This window comes from Petaurus breviceps, unplaced genomic scaffold, assembly GCF_028583685.1.
Source record: "Petaurus breviceps papuanus isolate PSGF00001 unplaced genomic scaffold, PetGlider_PUasm1.0 38, whole genome shotgun sequence".
Classification (NCBI taxonomy): Eukaryota; Metazoa; Chordata; class Mammalia; order Diprotodontia; family Petauridae; genus Petaurus; species Petaurus breviceps.
The window spans coordinates 95,011,485-95,038,109 of record NW_027186304.1 but is presented as its reverse complement, the minus strand read 5'-3'; the positions used below and the strand labels follow the sequence as shown (position 1 = coordinate 95,038,109).

Here is a 26,625-nt window from a genome sequence, read left to right as displayed (position 1 = left end):
TGCTTTTGCTTACTTGTCCCTTCAAACTTATTTTTATCCAAACATCCCTAATGAGCTCTAGTACAAAGAAAATTATAATTAGAAAGGCCTAAGATTATAAGTGGACCCCAATTATTTTACATACGCTCTATGAGACAGACTAATAATCAACTAATTGTGTGTTATACATTATTGTATGGACTCATTGACTTCTTTTAAATCTTTGATAGTTCTAACAACTACATTGAAGAGAGAAATACTTCGTGTATGTCTAACACTGCCAAGCAGACTAATTTTCTTTGTATGCTTATCCACCATTGCAGTGAGCTTTGAAGGATGTGTTCCAACCTCAGTTCTGCCTCAACTCACTTCTGTGCCTTCTCTAAAAAACAATTCCATCATTTGTAAAAATGGAGTTAATAATGCTAGTGTGTGTTTTGACCTTATCAGATTTGATGTGTAGTACACATGTGGACCTCACATTAAGAAAACCTGATAAAGGAAAATCTGGATTTAAACAACAGAAAAGAATTTGTTTTATAAAAAGCTTTACAGCAAGATATTTTTAAATAGCAAGCTTCCTGGTACATTTAAAATTAACTTATTTTGCAAAAATATAATTTACTCACAATTTTCTACTTATAAAAAGTAGAGCTATATTGAAGTATGTCTTTCTTTGAAAAAAAGATGCTATGCAGATATAAAAATTATATCATTCCTAGATTTTGAAAGTTGATCTGTATTAGCAGCACCATACATAATTATACACCAGATAAAATTCAAAGCAAAGTCCTGAGCTTTACAGAGAATAAATTATTTATTTATTCCAGCTCCTCTCAACAAGGAAAACAAAGAGATGGCAGCAATCCAACATTTTCTTCCCTGCCTCTCTCTTAACATAACAAGACATGTTTTACATAGTAGGATGAAAAGGGGCTCTCCCTAGGAAGAAAGTAAAAAAACAAGATGTTTATTCTTGCTTCCTAGTGACTTCTCCCTTGACTCAGACCCCAGTAGGCCCCTGGGAAACTCTCAGGAGCAGCTTAATGTATAATGCAGCTTAAATTAGCTAATTATGTAACCTGAGTCAATTGATTATTTTGTAACCCAAGTTATTGACCCTCGAGTCCTTAAACTGGCCTTGGTAAAGAAAAGGGAGTAATGTGTTAATTATCAAGTTGAAGAAAGGACTCTGAAAAACATGGAAAAATAAAGTTGTTTTTAGGAGAACAGAGTGAAACCCTTCCCCATTCACACACCCCCACCCCACCCATTTCTATTTAAATTCTGTTCTTTATTTTTCTCATTTAATATAATGGGTACATAGCACTGAGTCAATAATGATTGGTCTGGAAGGTGGTTTGGGCTTTCTTTTATAATTTTAATTATAATTATCATTGTTATTGTTGTTGTGTGCTTTTTAGTATTGGGTTTTGTTTGTTTGTTTTTTTTATCTCTCTATGACAATTCTATAAACCAGGGGTTCCTAACCTTTATTGTCTCGCTATTACACTTAAATACAGTTATTGGTATAGTTTTTTTTTTAAAGTTCACAAGTCCCAGGTTAAAAAACTCTGTAGAGTATAAATCCTAGTACACTTCTGTTATATATGTGTGTATTTTCAAGGACATAGGATTTCATATCATTCCACATATAGAGTTCAACATTTCTAAGACTTTGTAGATGGTCTTAAAGAGTTGCTGTGGCTAAAAAAATCCCCATCACCTTGATGATGAGGGTTGTCCCTACTAACAGACATAAAACTTGTTTCTAATCTTGTATGTTAAGCTTTTCCAACTTTGTAAGATCTTGAGTTTTAGATCCAGAATCATAGCATTTCAGAACCAAGAAGGGACCTCCACTACAGCAGGGGGTTCCTAACTTGGGGTCCACAGACCACAAGGAGAAGTTTCATGAAGTTCATGAACTTCGATGGGGGAAAAAAATTACATCTTTATTTCAATATAATTGGTTTCTTTCGTAACCCTGTGTATTTTCTTTTAAGCCTTTAAAAAACATGATTCTGAGCAGGAATTCATAGGTTTCACCAACACTACCGAAGAGGGACCATGGCACAGGAAACATTAAGGACCCCTGCCCTACAGGAATCCCTCCTATGCTCTGTGGTCATTCAGCCTCTGCTCAAAGCACTCTCAGGAGAGGCACTCACCAGCTTCTGAGGCTACCCATTCTCCTTGTGAAAGCTCTAATTGTTAGGAAGCATCTTCCATCCAACCTGCTTGGCTCGTTGAGAATAAGGGTCATCTCAGTGCCACTAGGAGGCAGTGATGCCTCATGCTTCTCATTCTAAGGGGCGATAGCACTGGTCCTGAGCCCCAGGCTCAGCAGATGGATAGCCTGGTGAGACAGAAGAAGCTGTTCCTTGCCAGAGTCTCCTTCCTGACTGGTCGTGTAAACACTGCCTTTTGGTTTGTGGCTCTAGCCACTGTAGATAGAATCTGACTATGTCTGCATCTGAAACGGACTCGTGATGCAATTTGGAGCGATTAATTACTTTCTAAATTGTAGGATTTAATGTTAGCCCAATGCCTGGCATATAGTAGATGCTTATTATCATGGAAAAGTTATGTAGGCCCTCACACTAAATGTCTGCATAATGCATAATGAACTATATATAGTTTGTGCTATACTTAGGTCTGTATACATATATGTGTACACACACACATACATATAGTTTGCTACTGAAAGTGTGATCTCTTAAAGTAGGTTGTTCCCATTTCAAGATAGGGGACCATACATTTTACTTCTTTTGCATCCTTCTTATATCAAGCACAATGTGGAAAACAGTGAGCATGTAATAAATACCTGTTGACAGATAATTTAGTTTTAAAATTAAACGCTATGAGGAAATTGGGACACCGGGAGTTGGGAAGGGAAGAACTAAGCAAGTTGCATCATCTCAGAGTTGCCTCAAAGGCCATCTAGTCCATCCCCTAAATGAATAGGAATTCTTCCTATATTAACCTCAAGAAGTAGTCAGCCAGCTTCTGCATGTACGGTGTGGAAAAGTTTCCTTCACAGCTTTTATTGCTTTAGGAACAGCTGGAGAGACAAATAGTGATTATATTTCTGTGAGATTATTTGGGGGTAGTAGGAAGTAGGCCAGTTGCTGGTGTATGTCAAGATGGGTGATCAGCCTTGACGCAAAAAGAATAAAATCTTAATAGGGAATTGTTGGAGACAGGAAATGTGTATTGGAAGGGTGAGTATGTTACTGGGTGTGAGAAGATAGAGTGAGTTCAGGGAAATAGTGAGAGAGGCTGAAGGCCAGCAGCAGTTCACCAGTGTTTGCCTTGGTTTTCATTTTCTAGTCATCGTGATTTGATGGAGTTGTTTATGGATTTCTCTTGGGCAGGATTCATGGCTCGTTCTAATACCCTTATACAATACAAACCAGTGTGGAAGCAAGTAATGATGATAGCTGTTGGAACTAATCTGTTCCCATGATGTTTCTTTGAATCACATCTGTTAAGCTTTTCCCCAGTTCCCACCCCAAGAATAGGCTATAGCCACATTGGCAGCAACAGACAGGCATTTGTAAAGTGGGTTAGTGACTACATACAGACACTCTTAAGAACCTCTGAGAGAAAAAGAAGTGGACCCAGGAATTCAAGAAGATTGATTTCCCCAGCAAAGCAAATAGGCATGTCCAGTAAGCATCCTTCCCACCCCTGCCCTATCATTTTGCTGTGAGAATTGAACGCAAAGGTTATCAACAAAACTAGCTGAGAACCTCTGAGCACCTCACTTCTAACAAGGATTAAGGAAAGGCCAGTAGAATTTTGCCTTGACCAAAAGAGTGGGCAAGTATTTGTCTTTCCATTATGGGTATATGCCTGCTAAATATGAACAGAATGTGAATTGGTCTCCCACCTAGAGGAAAGGGTTGGGGGGAGGAAGAATGAAATGTTCCATTTTTTAAAAATAAGAAAGACTTTACAGAAGATCCTCTAAGGTGGAAACAGCTTCTTATGCTCCAAAAACTGATACTATGAATCCATAGGTATCATCAGGAATATAATGATGCAGTAAAAGTCAAAGGAAGAGCTACACATGATAGCTCATGCCTGAAATCTCAACAAATGGGAGAGCTAAGTGACTCAGGGTGGGGCTAGGTGACGCAGTATAGAATGCTGGGTCTGGAGTCAAGGAGATTCCTCTTCCTGAGTTCAAATCTGGCCTCAGACACATACTAGCTGTGTGATCCTGGACAAGTCACTTAACCATGTTTGCCTTAGTTTCTCCTCCATGAAATGAGCTAGACAAAGAAATGGCAAACCACTCGATTTCTTTGCCAAGAAAACCTCAAACCAAGGTCACAAAGAGTCAGAAACAACTGAACAGCAACTAAGGCTGATGGATTACTTGCACTCAGTAGTCCTAAACTGCAGTCAGGTTAAGACAATTGAATCTGGCATTAATATGTTGAGCCTCAGGGGAGTCTAGGTGGTGCAGTGAATAGAGCACTGGCCCTGGAGTGAGGAGGACCTGAGTTCAAATCCAACCTCAGACACTTAACACAGACACCAAAAAACTAGCCGTGTGACCTTGGGCAAGTCACTTAACCCTAATTGCCCTCCAAAAAGCAAAAAAAAAACATGTTGAGCCTCCAGGAGCAGGGGGGGGCACCTGTCAGCTGAGAAGTGGCAAGCCAGCCCAGGTTGAAGAAACAGAGCAATTGAAAGTGTTCATTGTGATCAGTATTGGCTCAGGCCCATGAATAGCTGTTGTCCTTCAAATCTGGGTGAGACAGGGAGACTAGGTCTCTCCCACCCCCCAAAAAAAATCAAAAGAAGAGATTGAATATTAATAGTTGGTGACACTCATATTAAGCGGTCCCAAAATAGGTATTTGTTGATGTGATATTAACAATAGAAAAGGTCTGCTGTCTTCTTGAGGCATGTCTCCAGATACTCTCACGACTATCCCAAAGTTTTTTCAAGTTTGATAAATACTACCCACTACTTGTGGTTCATATGGGGATAGATTATACTTCTAGGAGAAACTGAGAATTACTGAATATTATAAAGTACTGAACAAGAATTTGAAGATATTAGGGCTGGAGATAGTGTTTTCATCGCTAATGCTGAATGAAAGCAGGAGTTTCTGAAAAGAAAATCAGATTTGGGGATAGATCAGTTAATTAAGAAGATGGTATATATGAACAGGATTTTAACTTCTGGGACATGACTTGAAATACAGGAATTAGGGTCTCTAGGCTTGAGATTTGGGTACACTTAATGAGGCCTAATAAAAATGTATTTGCCTCGAGTCTTAGAAATCTGAGCAAAATGACTTTAAACTGAAAAGGAAGGAGTGGCAAGTCCATGGCCTTTGTGCCAAGCATTTGTGAAGATAATTATTCCATATGCTTGAAACTCGAGGTTTCTAAAACTTTTGTCACTGAATATGGACAGTTTTCCAGCTCCCTTGGTAGAAGTACAAGAATACTGTACTTCAGAAGTCTTTTTTCCTGATCATCAGCTAAATGAGCAGCCTTTCAACTATTTTCTCCACATTATCTAGAACTGTAGGTGAAATAGATTGGATTTTTTTTTTTGTCTTATTGGAGGAGGGAAGGCAGGGCAGTCGGGGTTAAGTAACTTGCCCAAGGTGACACAGCTAGTTAAGTGTCAAGTGTCTGAGTTCAGATTTGAACTCAGGTCCTCCTGACTTCAGGTCCAGTGCTCCATTCACTGTGCCGGGTAATTGCCCCATGAAATAGACCTTCAGACAAAGAAGAACCACAACCCATCCTCCTCAGGACACACCCTCCACTGTGATAATAGCTTACATTTACAAAAACAACATTGTAAAGCACTTTTCCTCACAGCAACCCTGGCAAACAAAGTGGTAAAAGTTTTTACCCATTGTGCCAACAATGAAAACTGAGCCAGAAGAAAATTTTAGGTGGCTTACTTAGAGATGAGAATTCCAACCCAGGTCTTCTGACTCCAAACCAGTGGTGTCAAATAGAAACAAAGTCCTGCAGACCACGTAGTGGCTTGTTGTTCATTCCTTTTCAGTCATTTCCAACTCTTCATGCCCCCATTTGGAATTTTCTTGGCAGAGATACCGGAGTTTACCATTTTCTTCTCCAACTGATTTTACAGACGAGGAAACTGAGGCAAACAGGGTTAAGTGACTTGCCCAGGGTCATATAGATAATAAGTGTCTGAAGCCAGATCTGAACTGAGGAGGATGAGTCTTCCAGAATCCAGACCTCATTCTCTATTCACTGTGCCTCCTAGCTACCCATATACTGACTAAGACGACAACAAATTAACATTACCCATGTTATATTGTTATGTATTATTAAATATTTGCCAATTGTATTTTTATCTGGATGGGGCCTTGAAGTTTTGCACAGGGAGTTTGACACCTCCACTCTACACTGACATCCTTCTATCATCTGATTAACCACAAAGGATTGGCATAAGTTGTTCTGATGAAAATCATTTTAGTCTAACTTCTAACATAGAAAACTAGTTGAAGATTGTGTACCAGATGATGGGGACTGAATGAAATGAAGACATATTGTCATGATAGGCTTTGCTGGCAGTTTTGAAGCAGTGACATATGAATGAGTAAATAACATGTGTTACAAAGATTTCTGTAACATGACACTGGTGGTAATGTTTGCCTTTATAATACACAGCTTCTTTTTTTTTTAATCAGATTAGCACCCCCATTATTCTGTCAAAAATGAATGAAGCATTTCTATAACTAGTAAGTAATGTACAATGAGTAAAACAAAAGAAATGCAAACATAAAGCAATATCAGTGATCTAGAAATTGAAGAAAAGCTTAGGAAAGTCAGCTTTCAAGTAAGTCTTTCTGTGGATAGTAAGACTAAGATTCCTCTTTAACAAGAAGTTGCACAATCATTTATACTGTTTACTGTAAATTATTTGAAAGAAACCTACTATGCAGGAATCCATATTCACAGAAATAACAACTTAGGAAAATGACCCTTTAAATAATTCCTGATATCCCTGGGCAAGGAGGTTAGGTATATGATGAACTAAGCAAGCAAGCAACCTTTGCTAAAAAACCACAGGCCAAATAAAGGAAGGGTAAGAGGACTGATTGGCAAAACCACAGGCAAAAATGCTGTTTGTTAATTAAATTATTTTACCAGTTAAATAAATAAGTGAAATAAGAAAATTACTGAAAATATTTAGTGTATAACCTTGAGGTTTTAAAAAGGATTAATTCTAGTTATTCTAATTAAATTAATGTATTTGAGGTAATCATTATAGAAGCTCCATTTGATCGTATTTTCCGTATATATGTATGGAATATGTGTGTATATACATATGTAAACATAAACAAATATACATACACATACACACTAATTGCTATGTGCCAGGCACTGTGTGAAGCACTGACAATACAAAGAAAGGCCAAAGATAGTCCCTGTTCTCAAGGAGCTCACAGGCTAATGGGGAAACAAGTTAAAGCAACTGTGTACAAACAAGATATATACATCAATAGAGGAAAGGCACTGGAATTAAGGGGGATCAAGAAAGACTACCTGTAGAAGATGGGATTTTAGCTGGGACCTGGAGGAAGCCCAGGGAAGCCAGGAGGCAGAGTTGAGGAAGGATAGAGCTCCAAGCACAGGGAATTGGGGGATGGAGTGTGTTGTTTAAGGAGCAGCAAGAAAGTCAATGTCCCTGGATCACAGAGTATATGGCTGGGTTTAAGGTATAAGAAGACTGGATATATGGTTACTGGTCAGGGAAGGCAGGTTATTAATGCCTCTGAACACCACACAATTTTTTTATTTAATCTTGGAGGTAATAGGAAATCACTGGAGTTTACTGAGTGGAGGATGACATGGTCAGATATGTACTTCAGGAATGGGGAGAGAAACCAATCAGCAGGCTCCTGTAATAGTCCATGTGTGAGGTGATGAGGGCCTGCCATGGCACAGTGTCAGAGGAGAGAAGGAAGTGTATATGAGCAATGTTACAAAGGTAAAATTGACAGCCCTTCCAACGAATTAGATACAGGAGGAGGGGTGAGGGAGAGGAGGAAAGAGAGACTGAAGAGTTGAGAATGATGCCTGGGTGACTGGAAGGATGGTGGTTCCCTAACAGTAACAAGGAAGTCTGTAAGAAGGGAGAGTTTTGTGGTGGAGGGGGGAGATTATTAGTTCAGTTTTGGATATATTAAGTTTAGAATGTCCAGTTGGCAGTTGGACATGTAAGACTGGAGGTGAACTGAGAGGAAGGTCTGGATAGGTAGATTTGAGAGATAGCAGCATAGGTAGTACAGTGGATAGAGTGTTGGGCCTGCAGTCAGAAAGACTCATCTTCACAAGTTCAAATCCAGCCCCAGTCACTTACTAGCCATATGACCCTATGCAAGTCACTTAACCCTATTTATCTCAGTTTCCTCATATGTAAAATGAGCTGGAAAAGGAAAAAAAAGAACCACTCTAGTATTTTTACCAAGAAAACCCAAAAGGGGTCATAAAGAGTAGACATGACTGAAAAATAACTGAAGAATAACAATCAAGAAATCATAATTGAATCCATGGGAGCTAATGAGAACAAGTTAAATAATATCTGTTCAATACTAGAGGGAGAAGAGAAGAGTGCCTAGGACAGAGCTCTGTGGAATATCCACAATTAGGGGGTACAAGCTGGATGAAAATCCAAGAGAAGAGATTGAAAAGTGGTTAGCTAGTTAGGAGGAGAGCCAGGAAAAAGCAGTATCACAAAAACCTAGAAAGAAGAGATTATCAAGGAAGAGAGGTTCAGAAGGAGGAGGACCGAGAAAAGGCTATCAGATCAGCAATTAAGATATTGTTAATAACTTTGGAGAGAGGAATTGCAATAGAAAATGAGCTTGGAAAGCCTGACTTATGGAGAGTTCAGAGTGTGAGAGAAAAGGAAATGCAGAGACATCTATTGTGGATAGCCACAGAAGGGAGCAGGGGAAGGGAGGAAAGCTAGTGGGCACGGCAGGGTCAAGTGAGGGTCTTCTGAAGATGGGGGGGAACAGTCTATGCCCTCGAGGAGCTTACATTCTAATGGAGGAAAACAGTATATCAATAACAACCTGGAAAGTAGGGAGTTACAAAGCTTCTGTGATGCAATAGATCAGCTTCTGTCAAGATAAGGGGAAAGCTCATTTATCAGAGCCAAGAATGTTAGCAGGGTCTAAAATTCCAGGGGGAAAGGGATGATGGGGGGAGTGGTTAGGATACATTCTATTTTTTTTTTTAATTTTTAACCTTTATACAATATTCATTACTCTGAAATAGAGATGGTTGTTATTGTTGTTCAATCATTTCAATCATGTCTGACTGTGAACCCATTTCTTGGCAAAGATACTTGACTGTTTTGCCATTTACTTCCCCAGTTCATTTTACCTATGAGAAAACTAAAACAAACAGGATTAAATGACAAATTTGAATTCAGGTCCTACTGACTCTAAGCCCAACACTCTATCCATATTCACTACACCATCTAGCTGCTCCTCTTACCTGGCTGCTTTTTAGAACAATGATTGATGTTTACTATTTGTCAGCCTAATTGTACAACTTATTATATAAGTCAGATCAGTGAAGTAGATATTTGTGAATTTATTGTCTCAAATCTGATGTTAATTAGAAGTTATCCTTGGCAATGGTGCTTATAAACTTTAACATGCCTTAAATTAAAACTATATTACATATTTTGTACAAAAAGAAAGTTTTAGAAGATATCCAAATAGAAATGGGAATCTAATCACAAAAACACTGTGATTTTTTTTTTTTTTAGTTTTCAGTTTAGTTTTTATATTATCAACATTAGGGGCAGCTAGGTGGTGTAGTGAATAGAGCGCCAGCCCTGGAGTCAAGAGGACCTGAGTTCAAATCCAGACTCAGACACTTGACACAAAAACTAGCCATGTAACCTTGGGCAAGTCACTTAACCCCAATTGTCCTCCAAAAAGCAAAAAACAAACAAAAAACCCCATTAATAATAGTTCACATGTACACAATGATAAACTCTTTATAAAGTATTTTTCTTCAAACAGTCTTATCCCTAAAGGTAACTAGCTAGCACATTGGCTAATGAACTGGGCCTGGAGTCAGAAAGCCTTGGTTCAAATCCATTCTGACACTTATTAACTGGGTCACTGGGCAAGTCACTTAACCTCTGTCTTCCTTAGTTTTCTCAATTGTAAAATGGGAGTGGTAATAGCACCTACCTCCCAGGGTTGTTGTGAAGAACAAATAAGTAATAATTATAAAGTACTTACTTGGCACAGCACCCAGCATACAGTAGATGCTTAATAAACTCTTATCTCCTTCCTTCTTTCCTCCCTTCTCCTTCTTTCCCTCCTTCTCTTTCTTCCTCCTTCCCTCCCTTCTTCTTTCCTTTCTACCTCACTTCCTTCTTTCTTTGCTCCCTCACTTCTTTTTTTCCTTCCTTCCAATGAAGCAGGTAATTTTACTATCCCCATTTTGCAAATGAAGAAAGCAGGTTTCAAAGAAGAAAAATGATTTGCTAAAAAGTAAATTTTCTAGGACTTCTGACTAAAGAAATCAACTACTCCATCTTCTCTCTAGACCTTGTCGTTTTAGAAAATACTATCATCTGATTAAAATGGTCACATTTCCTTTTATAAGTGCCAGGTAGTGGTTAAGAGGTAAGTTGGATAAAGAATAGGTTTAGAAGTTAGAAAGACACAAATTTCACTCCTAACTCCAACTTACTTAACTAGCTAGGTAACCCTCAACAAGTCATTCTAACTTCTCTGAGCCTCAATTTCCTCATAATAGCACCTCTCTCACAGGACAGATGTGAGAATCAAAGGACATAATAGATATAGAGTGTTTTGCAAATTCTAAAGCACTATATAAGTGTTAGCCATTATAGCTCTTACTCCTTTATTTTTTTTTTAGATGTTTGCTATGTTCTTTTAATATCCAAGCAAATTCCCCCACTCCCAACCCCATAGGAACACATCTATCTTATAACATAAATTGAATTGAGAAAATATGTTCATTTGGTGTCAAACTCAAATAGAAACAGGGACTACTAAACCATACAGAAGGATCACTGCCGGTCATATACTGAATTAGAAAATCACATATTAATATTACCTGTTTTATGGTATTTTTTAATTTCGTTAAATATTTCCCAGTTCCCTCTTTCATCTGGTTCACCTGCCTTTGGGAACATTGTGGGTCACATATCTGACACCTCTGATTTAAAGGAAAAGGTGGCATTGGAGGTGGGAAGAAGTTTAGTTGAAAGAATCCTAGGCTGAGGGAAGGGAGCTCTAATCTCTCCTCTTAACTAGCTTTGTGCTTTAAGAACATTTAACTTCACTGGGCTTCTTTTTTTTCAATTGTTAAATGAGAAGATGGATTAGATAATCTCTAAAATCTCTTCCAGGGCAGGCAGGTGACACAGTGGATAGAGTGCCAGGCCTGGAGTCAGGAAGGCTTACCTTCTTTAGTTCAAATCTGGCCTCAGATGATAGCTGTGTGACCCTGGGCAAGTTGTTTAACCTTGTTTGCCTCAGGTCGGTTTCCTCATCTGTAAAATGAGCTGGAGAAGAAAATGGAAAAGTAGTCCAGTATCTTTGCCAAGAAACCCCCAAAAGAGGTCACAAAGAGTCGGGCATGACTAAAAATGACCGATCAACAAGAAAAAGTGCCTTCCAGCTCCAAAGCTGTAAGAGGGTTGGGAGTTGTGGGGAATTAATGAGAATGCTTCTCCTTCCTCTTCCCATCAGGGCCCTTCTCACCAGAAAGGGGAAAAAATTAGAGGAGGATTTTCTTCTAGAGGCTGGAACCATGGAGGAAAGCCTAATGAGCTCCCTAGCTTTCCATTTTCCCATTTTCAAGGAGAAATTATTGTGCTTTTAACACTGAAGTTCAGCTGCATCAAGGTTAAACAGACTTCTTCAAGGTGTCCTGGGAACCTCACTACCATTCATCATATTGTTGATTTATGGATGATGAATGTATACCAAGTGAACTTTTGGAAGATAGTTTAGTAGGGGGGCTACCAGTATATATATTCACAATTAATCTCAGTTGAGTCCCTGCCTGTTTGTGTGCCTTCTGTATACAGAATCACAGACATTCAGAGTTGGAAGGTATTGGATGTCATTGTGGTGCAATAATCCACACCTCAAAAAGAACCTCCTCTACCACAGACCTGTCAGGTAATCAGCCAGCTGCTACTGGATGGGTATCTCCATTGAGAAGAGAATTCAGTACCATCTAAACAGCCGATTCTACTTTGGGAGAGTTGAAATGATTCCAAAGTTCTTTACATGGAGTCTAAACCTGTTTCTCTGTTATTTCTACTTGTCATTTGAAGTTCTATCTTCTAAGCCAAGGGGTTTCAAACTTTTTGGTCTTTAGATCCCTTCTGCTCTTAAAAATTGAGGACTCCCCCAATTGCCCCTCCAGAAACGCACACACACACACACACACACACAATTGAGGACTCCAAAGAGCTTTTGTTTATTCGAGTTTTATCTATTGATATTTGTTGTTGTTCAGTTGTGTCTAGACCACACTTTGAGAACCACTGTTCTAGGCCTACGAGAGCAAGTTTAAACTTCCTTCTAAAAAAATTGTTTTTTCACTCAAGAGAAATCTATTTTCTCTTTCCCCTTCCCCTTATCCAATTGAAAAAAAATAAAATGAAAGGGAGAAACAAATTCATTGCAATGAATACTCATAGGTAAAACAAATTCCCAGATTATGTTTTTTTTTTTAAGTCTCATTCTGCACCCTAAGTCTAGCAGCTTTGTCAGGACATAGACAACAAGCTTACTGAAATCCTTGCACTAATCTTACAGCTTTCAAAGTTGTTTGCCTTTACAGCATTGTCATTGTATAAATTGTTCTCTTGTTTCTGCTCATGTCATTCTTTATTAATTTATACAAGTCCTTAGAACTGTTCGTTCTTATATTATTGTTGTTAACAGTATAAATCGTTTTTCTGATTCTGTTAACTTCACTAGTTCATAAAAGTTTTTCCGTGTGGCACTGAAATCATCTATTTCCTGTGGAATAATAGTATTCCATCTCATTCATATACCACAATTTGTTCAGATATTCCCCAGTTTTTGGTGTATAATTCCAAATTGCTCTCCCAAATGGTTTTGCCCCATTAACAGGTCTCCCAGCAGTGTATCAGTGTGTCTGTTTTTCCACATCCCCTCCAATTTTTATCATTTTCCGTTTTTGTCATCTTTGCCAAACTAATAGATATGCATTGGAATCTCACAATTGCCTTAGTTATTATTAGTGTTTTGGAGCATTTTTTCATATGGATAAAAATAAATGGATATGGATATAAATAAACCAGTTTAATTTCTTTAAGGCAGTTGCCTGTTTATATCCTTCCACAATTTATCTATTGGGCATTGGTTCTTATTACCATAAATTTGAATCACTTCTATATATACATACACACACAGGGTGGGAGGAAGAATTAGACTTTTATCAGAGAAACATGCTACAAAAAAAGTTTTCCCAATTATTTTCCTTTTAATCTTCATTTTATAAGATTTGTTTGTACAAAACCTTTTAGATTTTATGTAATTAAAATCATTAATTTTTATTTTTTGTGATCCTCTGTATCCCAGGCCTAATCATGAACTTTTCTTCCATCCATATATCTGATAAGTAATTTTTGTCCCTTTTTTCTAATTTGTCATGTGACATTTTATAGTTAGGTCAAGGATCCATTTAGCACTTATCTTGGCATAAGGTATGAGGTGTTGGTTCTGCATCTAATTTCTTCCATATTGCTCTCCTGTTCTCCAGGCAGTTTTTAATCAGATAGTGAATCCTTGTCCCAGTAGCTGGGGTGTTTGAATTTGCTGAACATTAGGCTACTAGGTTTAGTTGCTTCCATATATTTGGTAAAAAGTTAATTTTTTCTACTGATCAGTCTCTCTAGCTTTTAATCAATACCAAATTGTCTTAAGGATTACTACTTTGTAGTAGAGTTTAAGAGCTGGTATTATTAGGTCCCCTTCATTCCCACCTTTGTTTATTATTTTCCATGAAATTATTAACTTTTTTGCCCCCGTGTGAATTTCATTTTTTTTCTAGTTTTACAAAGTAATCCTTTGGTAGCTTGATTGGTATGGCATTAAATAAATATATAAATATAAGTAGTAGTATCATTTTATAATTGCTCAGCCTACCTATGAACAATTAATATTCCTCCAATTGTTTAGGTCTGTCTTTATTTTTGGAAGGGGTGATTTGTAGTGGTATTTATATAGTTCTCTGTTTCTTAGTAGGTAAACTCCCAAGTATGTTTTACATTCTGTAGTTATTTTAAATAGCATTTCTCTATCTTTCTCTTCCTGTGGGTTTTTATTGGCATTATTAGAAATGCTCATGATTTATGTAGATTTGCTTCATATCCTGAAATTTTATTTTATTTTAACTGACTCTCTAGGGTTCTTTAAGTATGCCATCATATTATCTGCAGAAACTGATCATTTTGTACTTATGCTTTATTCCTCAATTTCTTTTCTTGTTTTATTGCTATAGCCCTCATTTCTGTGTCAAATAAAAGTGATAATGGACCACCCTTAATATTATTGGAAAGAATTCTAGTCTATCCCTATTAAATATGATGCTAGTGCTTAGTTTTAGATAGATATTGTCATTTTATGGAGAGTTCTGTTTACTCCTATATCTTCTAGAGTTTTAAATAGAAATGGTGGTTGTATTTTGTTAAAAACTTTTTATACATGTGTTGATATAGTCATATGATTTTTATTGTTTTTATTAACATGATTAAGTTCATAGTTTTCCTAGTATTAAACTAATCCTGCATTCCTAGTATAAATTCAACCTGCTCATAGTATAATCAATCTTAGTGATAATGTTGTTTTAGCCTCTCTGCTAATAGTTATTAAAATTTGTTGCATCAGTGTTCATTAAGAATATTGGTCTATAGTTTTCTTCTTTCTCTTTTAACTCTCCCTTGTTTATGTATCAAGACTACAGTTATGTCATAGAAGGAATTGGGTAGGACCCTCATTTTGTTATTTTTGCATAATTTTGGAATTTTCTACTACTTGACAATCCTTCATATTTTAAGATCGATATATTGTTTCCTCTCCTCTCCCCTACACCCTCAAATAAATCTTTTCTTTACCAAGCTAACTAGCCCCAGGTCCTTTAGTTTATGTTTGTATAGTATGGTCTCACCATAGAAGGTTGCCCTTCTCTGGATCTGATGCAGATCAGTGGAGGTAGTGTGGTAACAGTGGATTGGGAGATAGACTTGAGGTCAAGTCCTAGCTCTGCCACTTAAAATCTGTGTGACCTTGAACTAGGGCCCAGCATGAGTGATGTCCCAGGCTGGCCAGGGCCGCTGCTGGCGTTGGCAATAGGGAGACCTGCTACAACTGACATGCTTCTTCCCAGGCAGCTACAAATAGAGGTTTCCTTGCTCCAGGGATGGCAAGGGCTGCTTTCCCTATGAAGTAAAGTGAAGGAAAAGAAGAAAAATGATCCTCAGAACATCTCTTGTATTTCAGAGTGATAGAAATCCTAGCTTCTAGTTGATAGAGACCCTATAGAGTTGATAGACAGTAGCCTCAGCTCATCTGTGTAATCAGAGGTTAGACTAAAGGACTAACTCCCTTCAGCTTGACATCTGTGATCCTATGGAACGGGACAGAGTTCAGTGGTACTATCAGATGCCTAGTTCTGGACCATACCTCCATTAGTGAAGGAAAGGAAATAAACAATTTATTAAATGCCTACTATGTGCCATTCACTATGCTAAGCACTTTACAGTGTTATTTCATTGGATCCTCACAACAACCCTAGGAAGTGCTATTATTATGCCCATTTTACAATTGAGAAAGTTAAGGTAGACAGAGATTAAGTGGTCGCATGGCTAGTGAGTGTCTGAGGCTGGATTTGAAATCATGTCTTCCAGACTTGAAGCCCAGCCCTCCATCATTATGCTACCTATCTGCACAAAGTACCCCATGTCATTTTATGTTACTTTTTTGGCTCCTGAGCAGTCACACTTTTAACTCACAGTAAACTTTCATACAACTAAAACCTTTGAAGTGTTTGTTGTCCTTTACTGGTTCCATTGATTATTTTTTAAATATGAGTATAGGATTTTATGCCTATTAAATCCTACCTTATCACCTTCAGTTCACCCTTCTAGGTTGTCAAGACCATTTTGAATTCTGAATCTATCATTCACAATACTGACTATTCCCTATTTGATAAACATGCTATTTTCTCCTTCTTCAAAATAACTGATAGAGTAGGTCAAGGGCAGATCCCTGGAGCACATCAATCTAGACCCACCTCTAAATTGAAACTGAGCTATGAAAGGCCACTTTTTAGTTATGACCATTTAAACAATTTCTAAATTCACCTAACCATAGCCTAGATCTCTCCATTGTATCCACAAGAATTACATGAAAAACTCTTGTCAAAAGTTTTACTAAAATTCCATTTTACTTTATCTCTAGTATTTGTCTGATCTACCAATATGGTAACCCTGCCCCTCCCCCCCCCCCCCCCCCCAAAAAAAAGTCAGGTTAATCTAGCATGACTTGATCTTGATGAAGCCACGGTCTTCATTGCTTCCCATTCTAAATATTTGTAAATTCATTTCTTATTAGCTGTTTTAGGATTTTGCCAGGAAGTAAAAGTCAAGCTAACAGTTTATAGTTTGTTGTTGTTGACTGGGGGACAGGGCGCAGGATAGCATGGATTGGAAGGGAGGATTGTTTATTGTTTTTTGTTTTTTAAGTCAAACATTTGGCCATTTCTAAGCCCAAGGGACCTCTTCCACACTCCATGATTGTTTAATGATGATTTACTGGTAGAAACCAAGCAATCCTATCTGCTAACTTTCCCTTCATCTGGGCCCCATAACTTGAATTAATTGAAAACATCTATGCACACTCAGCATCTTATAATTCTTATCTTTTACTTGAACTCTCTGTTAGCCATTTTTATTTTAGCCTTCCTACTCTAAAAATTATTCTCCTTGGCAGAGAATCTGTTATCATCTTATCCACCCTGCAAAGTGGTCTTTTCTCCTATTGATCACCTTGTGCCCTAGAAACATTCTTTGTGGCTCTTGCCATTAATCAATAGCCTCAGCTCAGTTTATACTCTCAGAAGTATTCTTATATGACTTTGTCACTCTTAGATTGTATTAATTGTCATGTACCTGCCCTAAGCCTCCATTTTATATATATATATATATATATCTTTATAAAAGGTCCAGGTTGGTCAGGGATTTCTCTATGTATCCACTTTGTTTTCTTTAGACAACTCCTGCTTTTCTTCTCCAGTGGGATCATTTGTGTTTGTAGCACCAATCTTTGGTTTCACACCCATCTTAGGCTGTCTTCCTTCAAGAGAGTTTTAAACTATGATTTTATTTTTTAAAAGTTTATTTCATATAAATTTAATTTTAAACCAGTGAAGAGCATCTGTCATTCCTTACTCTCCCTACATGAGCAGCACAGATCCTTTTCTGTACTTGCATTCCCTGAATGATCTCCTTATTAACCACAGCGTAATGACTAGAGAGCCAGACTTATGGTTAGTAAAACTTGAGTTCTAGTCCTGCCTTGGATATGTATTAGCTGTCAAAGGGCAAGTCACTTCCATCAGAAAGCCCAGGAAACTCTTTAAGACTATAAGGTACAGAGATTCCCTTTCTGCATCAGTGAAATGAGAAGCATTTCTCCACCCTGAAGAAGTCACAAGGACATACCTTCCCCAGAAAAATCCCTCATTCCTCCTCATGTACATAAATCATTGTTAGACATATGCTAAAACTTACGATTTTAATTTAATTCTATAATTTAGTAAGCATTTTGTTAGTACCTATTCTGTTCCAGGCATTGTACAGTACTAGGTACTAGGGAGATAAAGGTAAAAGCCTCAAAACAGTCCCTGCACTCAAGACATGCAGCCTGTTGTTCTCACCATACATGTCTCCACTCTTCTTGGGGTTGCCCATAATTTTGATTTCTTTGAAATTGTGGTATTCCAAGATGCATAATCATGCAGCCTCACAAAGAGAACATTTGTATTAAAAAGATATCCTTTTGTATTGGGGAACAGCTTGGGATTCTTAAAGTCACTGCATAATTTCACAGATGCTATCCAGCCCTTTCTTTTCCTCCTGTTCAGTTCTGGGCCCAATCCTTTGTCTATCTGCAGTGCCAATTTTTGATCTATAAACTGATATTCTAACTCAGTGAATTGCCCATCCAACTATATGTCATAAAGCAGTGAGGTGGTGCAATGGGTAGAATTCTGGACCTGAGTTCAGGAAAACCTAGTTCAAGTCCAGCTTCATACACTTAACAGCTGTGTAGCCCTGGACAAGTCATTCAACCCAACTGCCTCAGTTTCCTAATGTGTAAAAATGGGGATAATAAAAGCACCTACTTCCCAGAGTATTCTGAAAAGATATTCTGAGAATCAATTTTTACAAAGTGTTTTGTAAACCATAAAGCACTTATATAGATGCCTGCTATTAAATGCTAACCATGTGACAGTCTTGACATTAGATTTGTTTTATTCCTTAGTTGTGTTTTGTTTGTTTTAACATGGGTTGTTAAACCAGTCTCATGTGGCTAATTGTGGAGGTTGTTGAGGATGCCATATGAGAACTATATGGAGCCCTTTCCTTCAGTACTTCTCCTTTGTTCCCAGGTTCAACAGTTTTGCTGATGTCATTACAGACTTGGTGTTCTGCATTAAGATAAAAGGGCTTTCCGTTAAACATTTTCAGAGATTGCTCCATGCATTAGATAATAGGCTTCATTTTCCCTAACATCTCCGAAAGTATAACCAACTAGCCAAGAATTAAGCAGCCAGGGAACAGCAGTCGTGAACCCCAGGCTCTTGGGTGCTGCCAACTTGGTTTGTTCTGGCCACCATGGCCCCTACTGAAATTTGATAGCTGTTTATTTAGCCAGTCCTTCCTGTTCCTCTTTCCCCAGCTTGATTTATTTCAGCATAACAAACAGCCACTAGTTTATCTGCAGACCCAGGCTATGTTTGAGCCATATGTAGGTGGCTGTAGTTTAGTGAAATTTAAGCAAGCCTGTACTCCCAAATAACAGATGTAGTAAATTCATGGTTTCACTTAAAAATGAGAGTCCCAAAGCAAGACTTTCTTGAGGAAAGTCTATTAGCCCAAAGTTTATAACATTATAAAAATCAGATTGAAGGTGACTTTTATGCCCCAAACTTCTTTGAGGAATTAACAATGTGGAGCTTTGTTTCACTATAAGATGTTCTTGTCCAGTCTTTTCAGTCATGACTCTTTGTGACCCCATTTGGTGTCTTATTGGTAAAGATACTGGAATGATTTGCCTTTTCCTTCTCTAGCTCATTTTACAGATGAGGAAACTGAGGCAAACAAGGTTAAGTGACTTGCCCAGGGTCACAGACACTTAGTAAGTGTCTCTAAGCTACGTCTATAGAGAGTTCTATATAGAATTTTTAAAAGTCATCTTACTGGTGATAATGTACGAAATAAAATAAAGTGAATATAAAAGTACATTCAAAAAGAGTGCAGATTTAAGGATAAAGGAGGAAAAAAGTAGGAGCAAAACCATAGACTTCCACCATTTTTAATGAAAGAACAGGTTTTGTTCTCACACTAGAAATTCAACTAATATTTTTGATACCCTTCAAAAATAGATTTTATTCTTACCTAATACTAACAGAGGTGTTTTTTTTAAGATTGCTTTTATGATTCCTTTTTAAATCGAAGACTGCCACTGTAGTTATGTAAACAGAATTTGGTATTGTACACATAATCCACTTTGCATTATTTGTGCTAAGAGAGGGGTGTAATGGTTACAGAATATCCAAAAGTAGTTTCTCAATCTGGAGTACTTTGTACACATTTTTCAGTAACAGATTTTCCATACTAATTCTAATGATAAAAATCATCTTGTACTCCTTGACTATACACAATCTAAGTGGTAAGGAACATTCTTTTTCAAAGAAGAAGCCAACCTGAAATTTAGGTTCACTGTGGATGGTTCACAAAGCAGCTAATTTATAAAATATCAAGCATTAAATTGAAATGTGAAATATCTGTGACAAAGCAACCTGTAGTTAGTTCCACAAGAAAGTGATCGTTTTTATATGTGAGTGGTTTGACTAAATTAACCAGACAAATGTATTATCTAACACTTTACAATATTTTAAAATTGATGAACAGGTTTTTTAAAGGGCTATCAAGTTGTCTCATGAAAAAGACACAGATTCTTTCAGGTCTTTAGGACCAGCAAGCAAATAAATAACATCTTGTCCACACTTGCCATGTCTCCTGAAAACCCAAGGAAGTCGGGAGACATCGTTCCTAGTCTCAGCTTTGCTGTCAACTTACTGTGAGAACTCACTTACATTCCTAGGGTCTCATTTTCCTTATTTGTACAAGTACATTGGACTAAATTATCTCTAAGAAAAGTCCTTCCAGCTCTGACATTCCATGATTCTTTAAGCCTTCAGAAGATTTCTTTTTGACTTGGGGTAGGCTCTAACTTGTATAGCATATAAAGACCACCCTATTTGTTTTGGGGAGATGCACACACACACACACACAAATTGTTAGTGGCAGCTAGGTGGCAAAATGGATAGAGCACTGGGCCTCAAATCAGGAAGATCTGAGTTGAAATTTGGTGTCAGACACTTACTAGTTGTGTGACCCTGGGCTAGTCCATTTAATGCTGTTTGCCTCATTTCCTCATCTGTAAAATGAACTGGAAAAGGAAATGGCAAACCATTCCAATATATTTACCAAGAAAATCCCAAATGGAGTTATGAAGAGTCAGACACAACTAAACAATAACAACAGCAACATACAAATAAGTATAAGCCAGATGTGGTGGCACATGCCTCTAGTTTGTACTCCTGGGGAGGCAGAGGCTGGTGGATTGCTTGAGTTCAGGAGTTCAAGCTGCAGTAGAGCAAAAGCCAGTGGGTGTGCCCACTAGTTCTCAGGAGTTGAGGGCCACCAAGCCAGTTTGGTGCAGCAAACTAGCCCAAGCCAGAAATGAAGCAGGAAAAAGCCTCCATGCCCATCGCTATCAGACCCAAGAGTGACTTCTGTATTTCCAGCCTAGGCAAGATAGACCCAGTCTCCAAAAAAAAAAAAAGAGGAGAAGAGAGTTATAATTGAGGTTTTCATCAGTAAAGGGGAATAAGTAAAAAGAGTCTTGTGGTCTGTTTCATTGTAAGTTTCAGTGTGAATGTATCTTTTTGATTTGACTGAATAGTAAGGAACAGCATCAAAGGAAAAAAGATTAGTAATGTTCCCTTTTCTCATGTCAAGGACAAGGATATGAGAAATGTACATTTCTCTCCATGCCAGCTGAAGCCCTGAGATGACTTGAGATATTATAAGGGCAAGAGACAGCTGTTCTTATAAATGATCCTTTTTTCCTGGCACAGAGGGGCATACATACCCACCTTGTCATCACAATTGCCAGTTGGCAGGGTTAGGCCCCAAATGAAAGTCTCATACATAGGAAGCAATTCCACAATTAACTTGACTGCACTGTTTTATCTAAGAAAGCATTTCTGTCTTTTGCATCCTTTCTGTTTCTTATCCATATGACTTTGAATAAACAATTCCTTATCTCTGTACCTTGGTTTCCTCATCTGTAAAACCTATAAAATAACCTCTAGGGTAGTTGTGAGGGCCCAATGAGAAAACGTCCTTGAGCACATTTTGAAAATGGACTGTGCTAAAGCATTATTATTTTCTTCATCTATAAAATGGAGGGAGTGGGATTAATCACTGTGACCTTCCAGCTCTAAGGTTTTATGTTTCTATGATTTTTTTTTTAAGTATGACTCCATCATCTGACAACTGGTTGTAATGTGAGTTCTAATTGATTCATCAACTCCTTGGGGCAAGACATATTTCCTCCATTGTAGTTTTACCATCTGGAAAATGAACAGAAACCATCAGGGTGTGACAATTCATTAATTAATGTTTATATGTAAAGTTTCATACCGTACTTTGAACTAAAAAAGTAAGCTAAAAATAGAATTCCTTTTCAAAGCCCACATGGAGAGGATTTTTAACCTCCCTTTTCCTATTGGCTCCTGTTATCTTACATGTATATGAGGAGTCCAAGGGGCTGCGGGATTCCAGAATCTCTTCTCACAATAAACAAACTTATATGGATCTTGTACTTTGAAATCACCTAATCATGTCTTTTTCCCACAGCTACCTTTAACAACTCCCAGCTCTAGTGGCTGTTGTAGCTGGATTAGTCAACAAGCTGTTTGTAATGCATTGAAGCTTTGAGAGGCTAAGGAACAGCTCCGTTACTGTACTGTGAGTGCGCCAGCTTCCAGAATAGGGCCTCTTGAAAAGAGTGGGCCACTAGTCTTGCAAAGCCCTTTATGAATGGTGTGTTGCTTCAGACATAAGTAATCTGCTTTGGCAGATTGAAACCTTGTGTTTCTGCACATTGTCCTCAGCCAGCAGGGCCCAAAGCAAGCATTTCCAGGACCATGCAGCCAGCCTCAGCTGTGTGAGTCTCCAAAGACTTATATCTTTTATCATTTTATAAACCTTTGGACATTCCAGTGGAGATGGAAGTCCCTTTCTTTACTGTTTTTGTTTTTGTTTTTATTTTTAGTCAAAGAAACTTTTTCTTTCTTTGATTTCTTGTTCCATCTAATCAACTATTTTTCACAAGAAGTATAACTAATGGAGAGGAGATTCTCCATTGTGTAGCCTATCATCAGTGGGATTACACTTCAGGAAACATGCACAGAAATTTTCTACCAGGAGTCATTGGTTATTTCTTTCTGTATAACTCAACATTTCTATCCATGCTGTGCTATAAACAATTCGAATGTTATTAACCCAACTCTTTTGGGTTCAGTTCTGTGAGGTAATAGGTGTAAGGAGTTCAATAAGGGGAAGCTATTAATGTTGGTAGGCAACTACTCTGCAATCTATAGTCTTAAGGAATTGCCTGGGCCACCAAAAAGTTAAATGACTTGCCCAGGATCATATGGATAGTCAGGTTTTCCTGGATCAATGGCCATTAAATTACCAACCCCACTTAAAATAACTTATATTCACATCATATTTGGTAGACATAGAATCATATCACCCCAGGTGGCACCTGTAATGTAATGCCAAGGAAAGGCAACTTCCCAGGTTCAAAATACCAGCATAGGTGCTCTCTGTTTTATTCAGTGACAAACCAAGAACAGAGAAGATCAAAACATGACATCATTCAAAATACAGCATTTACTAAGTGTGATTAAATAATCTCCAAGTACTACCCCACCCCAGGATCTTCCAATCATTCAATCAATTACAAAGTCCCGGTTCTGAATACTACTCCACCCCTAGGCTATACCTTAATTAAGTCCACCACAAAACCCCTCTTCTCAAATGGAGATTAGTTTCCAAACATAGGTAAAGTACCTTCATTTGTCAATCACAGAGCACAATAAGGTCAAAAGTTCCCCACCCCCAGAGTTACATCAAGTTTAAACACAGCACTTAATACCCAAATGGAGGTCTTTTCTTCATCTTGACAAGAGGCAAGTTCTCAGCAATCTTAGTTCCTGGGGAGACAAGGCTTAGCAAGGCCATAAGATACATTGCCAGTCCCTTCATGAATTTATCCTCTGTCTGTAGAACAGTCCTAGAACCCCTGAACACATTAGCAAAGCCCTCTCCCAGGATTTCTGTAAACATACAACAAGAAAATCCTTCTTCAGGGCTTCTGAACCAACAGAAAGGCTCCCAGACCCCTGCAACAACAGCACTGTCCTTCACCAGTGGACAGTATTCACTCTGTCTGCAGGACAGTCTCCAGACCCCTGCAACAACAGTACTGTCCCTCACCAGTGGACAGTATTCACTCTCTGTCTGCAGGACAGTCTCAGGGCTTCTTAGCGAACAGCCAGGTTCCAGGACTTCTTCAACAAAAGGACTGTCTTTCACCAGTGGACAAATCTGGCAAAACAACATCAAAACAGACAGACAAAGTACCAGCAAAACAGCCATGTCTCCTCAGTCCTTGGCAGCTCAGGGGGCAGGTCTCAAAAGTCCAGGGCAATTCAAAGCGGCCACCAGCAATTCTCTTAGTCTCTCTCTCTCCACGAGGTGCTGCTTCCAACAAAATCTTCTGCCTCTCTCTTAGTGTCTCTCCAAATCTATCTCACCAGCTCCTCCCAGTTCAGGACTTTCTTTTCACATCAACAAGCCCATCCCACAGGTGGGATTAACAAACTCTGGGTTTTAACACAATCAATTTGAAAACCAAGCCAATACAGGGGAATCTTTAATTGCCATTACTATCACAGCACCTGAAGCCAGATCTTCCTCACGCCAAAGCCACTACACAGCTGACCTCATTTATAATAATTTGTATCATACAGTATCATATAGACATAGAATCACATCATCAGATTGGGGCTTTGCACGTAGTTAATGCTTATTAACTGACTGACTAACATCTCAGTTGATCCTCACAAAACCCTGTAAGGTAGGTAGTGTGTATATGACTATTTCCAGTTTAATAAGTGGATTATGCAATTTGCCAAAAGTCATATAACTATTAAGTAGCAGAACTCAAATTCAGAACTTATGATTCTGAGTTCAGTAATCAGGGAGTATGGAGAAATGTCCAAAATCACAGGGACACTCCATATATGGAGGTGTTTATATAGAATGTTTTCAAATGAGTAAAGGTCTCAATGGACACATATGAAACATGCCTTCTTCCCAATTAAAATGGAGGTACAGATTAGGTTAGAGTTGTCACATCTACAGCCCGGCAGTAAAAGAATAATGCAGGGAACCAGATTAAAACACAGTTAGGAAGTGTTTAACCAAATAAATGAAAACACAGTACAACACAGATCATATTGATTTGTGGTTTTCTAAGGCATTTTTCAGGAGGTAGGAATCTGTTTCTATTTGAGTTTGACACCACTGGACTAATTGACCTCTCCATGTTCCCTTCCAATATCTGCTTCTAGAATACCAAGATCCTCTTAACAGAGAGGAGGAGAATACTCAGGCAGAAGGGTGCATGTATTTCCACACCTAGTTACTTTGTCAGATGTTTTGCTTAATTGTTTTTCCTTGTTATAAAGGAAGGTACATCTGGGGTTTGGGGAGGGGGAAGGGAAGAATAGAATCAGGAATGACTGATATATTTTTAAAAGGCATCAATAAAGTTTTATTAAAAAAAAAAGAATGATAGTTCCACAGACATCTTTCTGGCACATTTATACCAATGTTCTGTATACTACAGTAATAAAAATGGAAAGGCTGTGGGTATTTATTTGTTTTTTAGTGAAAGAAAAAAAATCTGAAAACAAAATATTAACAAACTATTTTTAATTTTAAATGTAATTTTCTTTTCACATTATAGAATTCCATGAAGGTAATGTTCAAATGCCTTTGGAAAAACTGTGGGAAGGTACTGAGCACAGCTGCTGGAATCCAGAAACACATCAGAACCATTCATCTTGGGTAAGATATCCCTTTATGTAATGTATGTAATACATGCTAAGAAAAGACTATCTGTTTCACACACACACACACACACACACACACACACACCCCTAATTATCTGGTCCATCCAAAAATAATAAATACGTAGTAACTTTTTATCAGGTGCAAGATTATAATAATGATAGTTAATGATTCATTTCACCTACATGATATGGTGGTAAAGTACCAGGGTTCCCTCATTAAGATGTACATTCCTTTAGGGCAAAGACTACTTTTGCCTTTCTTTGTAGCCTCAGGGTTTAGTATAGTGTTGAACACATAATAAGCACATTTATAAATATTTGTTGTTGTTGCTGACTCAGAGTCGAGTTCAAATCTTGCCCCATACACCTTCACTAGCTGTGTCAACATGGGCAAGTTGTTTAATCTCTTTCATCTTCAATTTCCTTTCTTGTAAAATAGGGAGAATAATAGCACTTCTCTCATAGGGCTATTGAGGGCCTCAAATGAGACAATGTGGGTACTTTGTAAACCTTAAAAACACACAGAAATGTTAACTATTATTAACATAGCTTGTTTACAGATTCTTTTCATAGACATTTTCTTTTTACAGAAGTACATATTAACATTAGTTTCTAGTTGCTTAAACAAGGTATTAATTTAAGTATTTTAACTATAACATGAATGAATGAATCTGTCAGTCAGTCATTGTATTGTAGTCATTTGGGTAAATAAGAATAAATAACTGGTGGCTTATAAAGTAAAATATCACCCTATCAGTAGTAGACTATGGTTTTGAGAGGATAAAAGAAATTTTCAAAACAATGTGACTCAAAGTAGTTAATAAAAAAGTTAATGAGTGTTATAGAAATCAAGCAACATTCTAGAGCACAAGGATTTTTGTTAGGCACTCTGCCTCTTGTAGAGTGGTCTATAGTATTGTTCATAAATTTAAAGAGAGAGAAAATTCACTGCATACAGATTTGCATTTAAGGAAATGTAAATGTGAAGAAGAGGCAACATGGTGTTCTGAGTTTGGATTATTTAAGCTTTGTAAACCAGGTAAGTTATTTCAACTCTCTGATGCTTAGTTTCCTCATCTGTAAA

General features: G+C 37.8%; 1 protein-coding gene across 2 annotated transcripts in view; it reads left to right on the top strand.

Moving 5' to 3' along the window:
- ZNF704 (zinc finger protein 704) overlaps positions 1 to 26,625 on the top strand; it is a 367,044-nt gene that overhangs the window by 294,507 nt on the left and 45,912 nt on the right. For both annotated transcript variants that reach the window (XM_069100169.1, XM_069100170.1), the window contains exon 5: positions 25,436 to 25,536. In XM_069100169.1, coding sequence (XP_068956270.1) covers positions 25,436 to 25,536 — 101 coding nt within the window. The remainder of the gene's footprint in view (positions 1 to 25,435; positions 25,537 to 26,625) is intronic.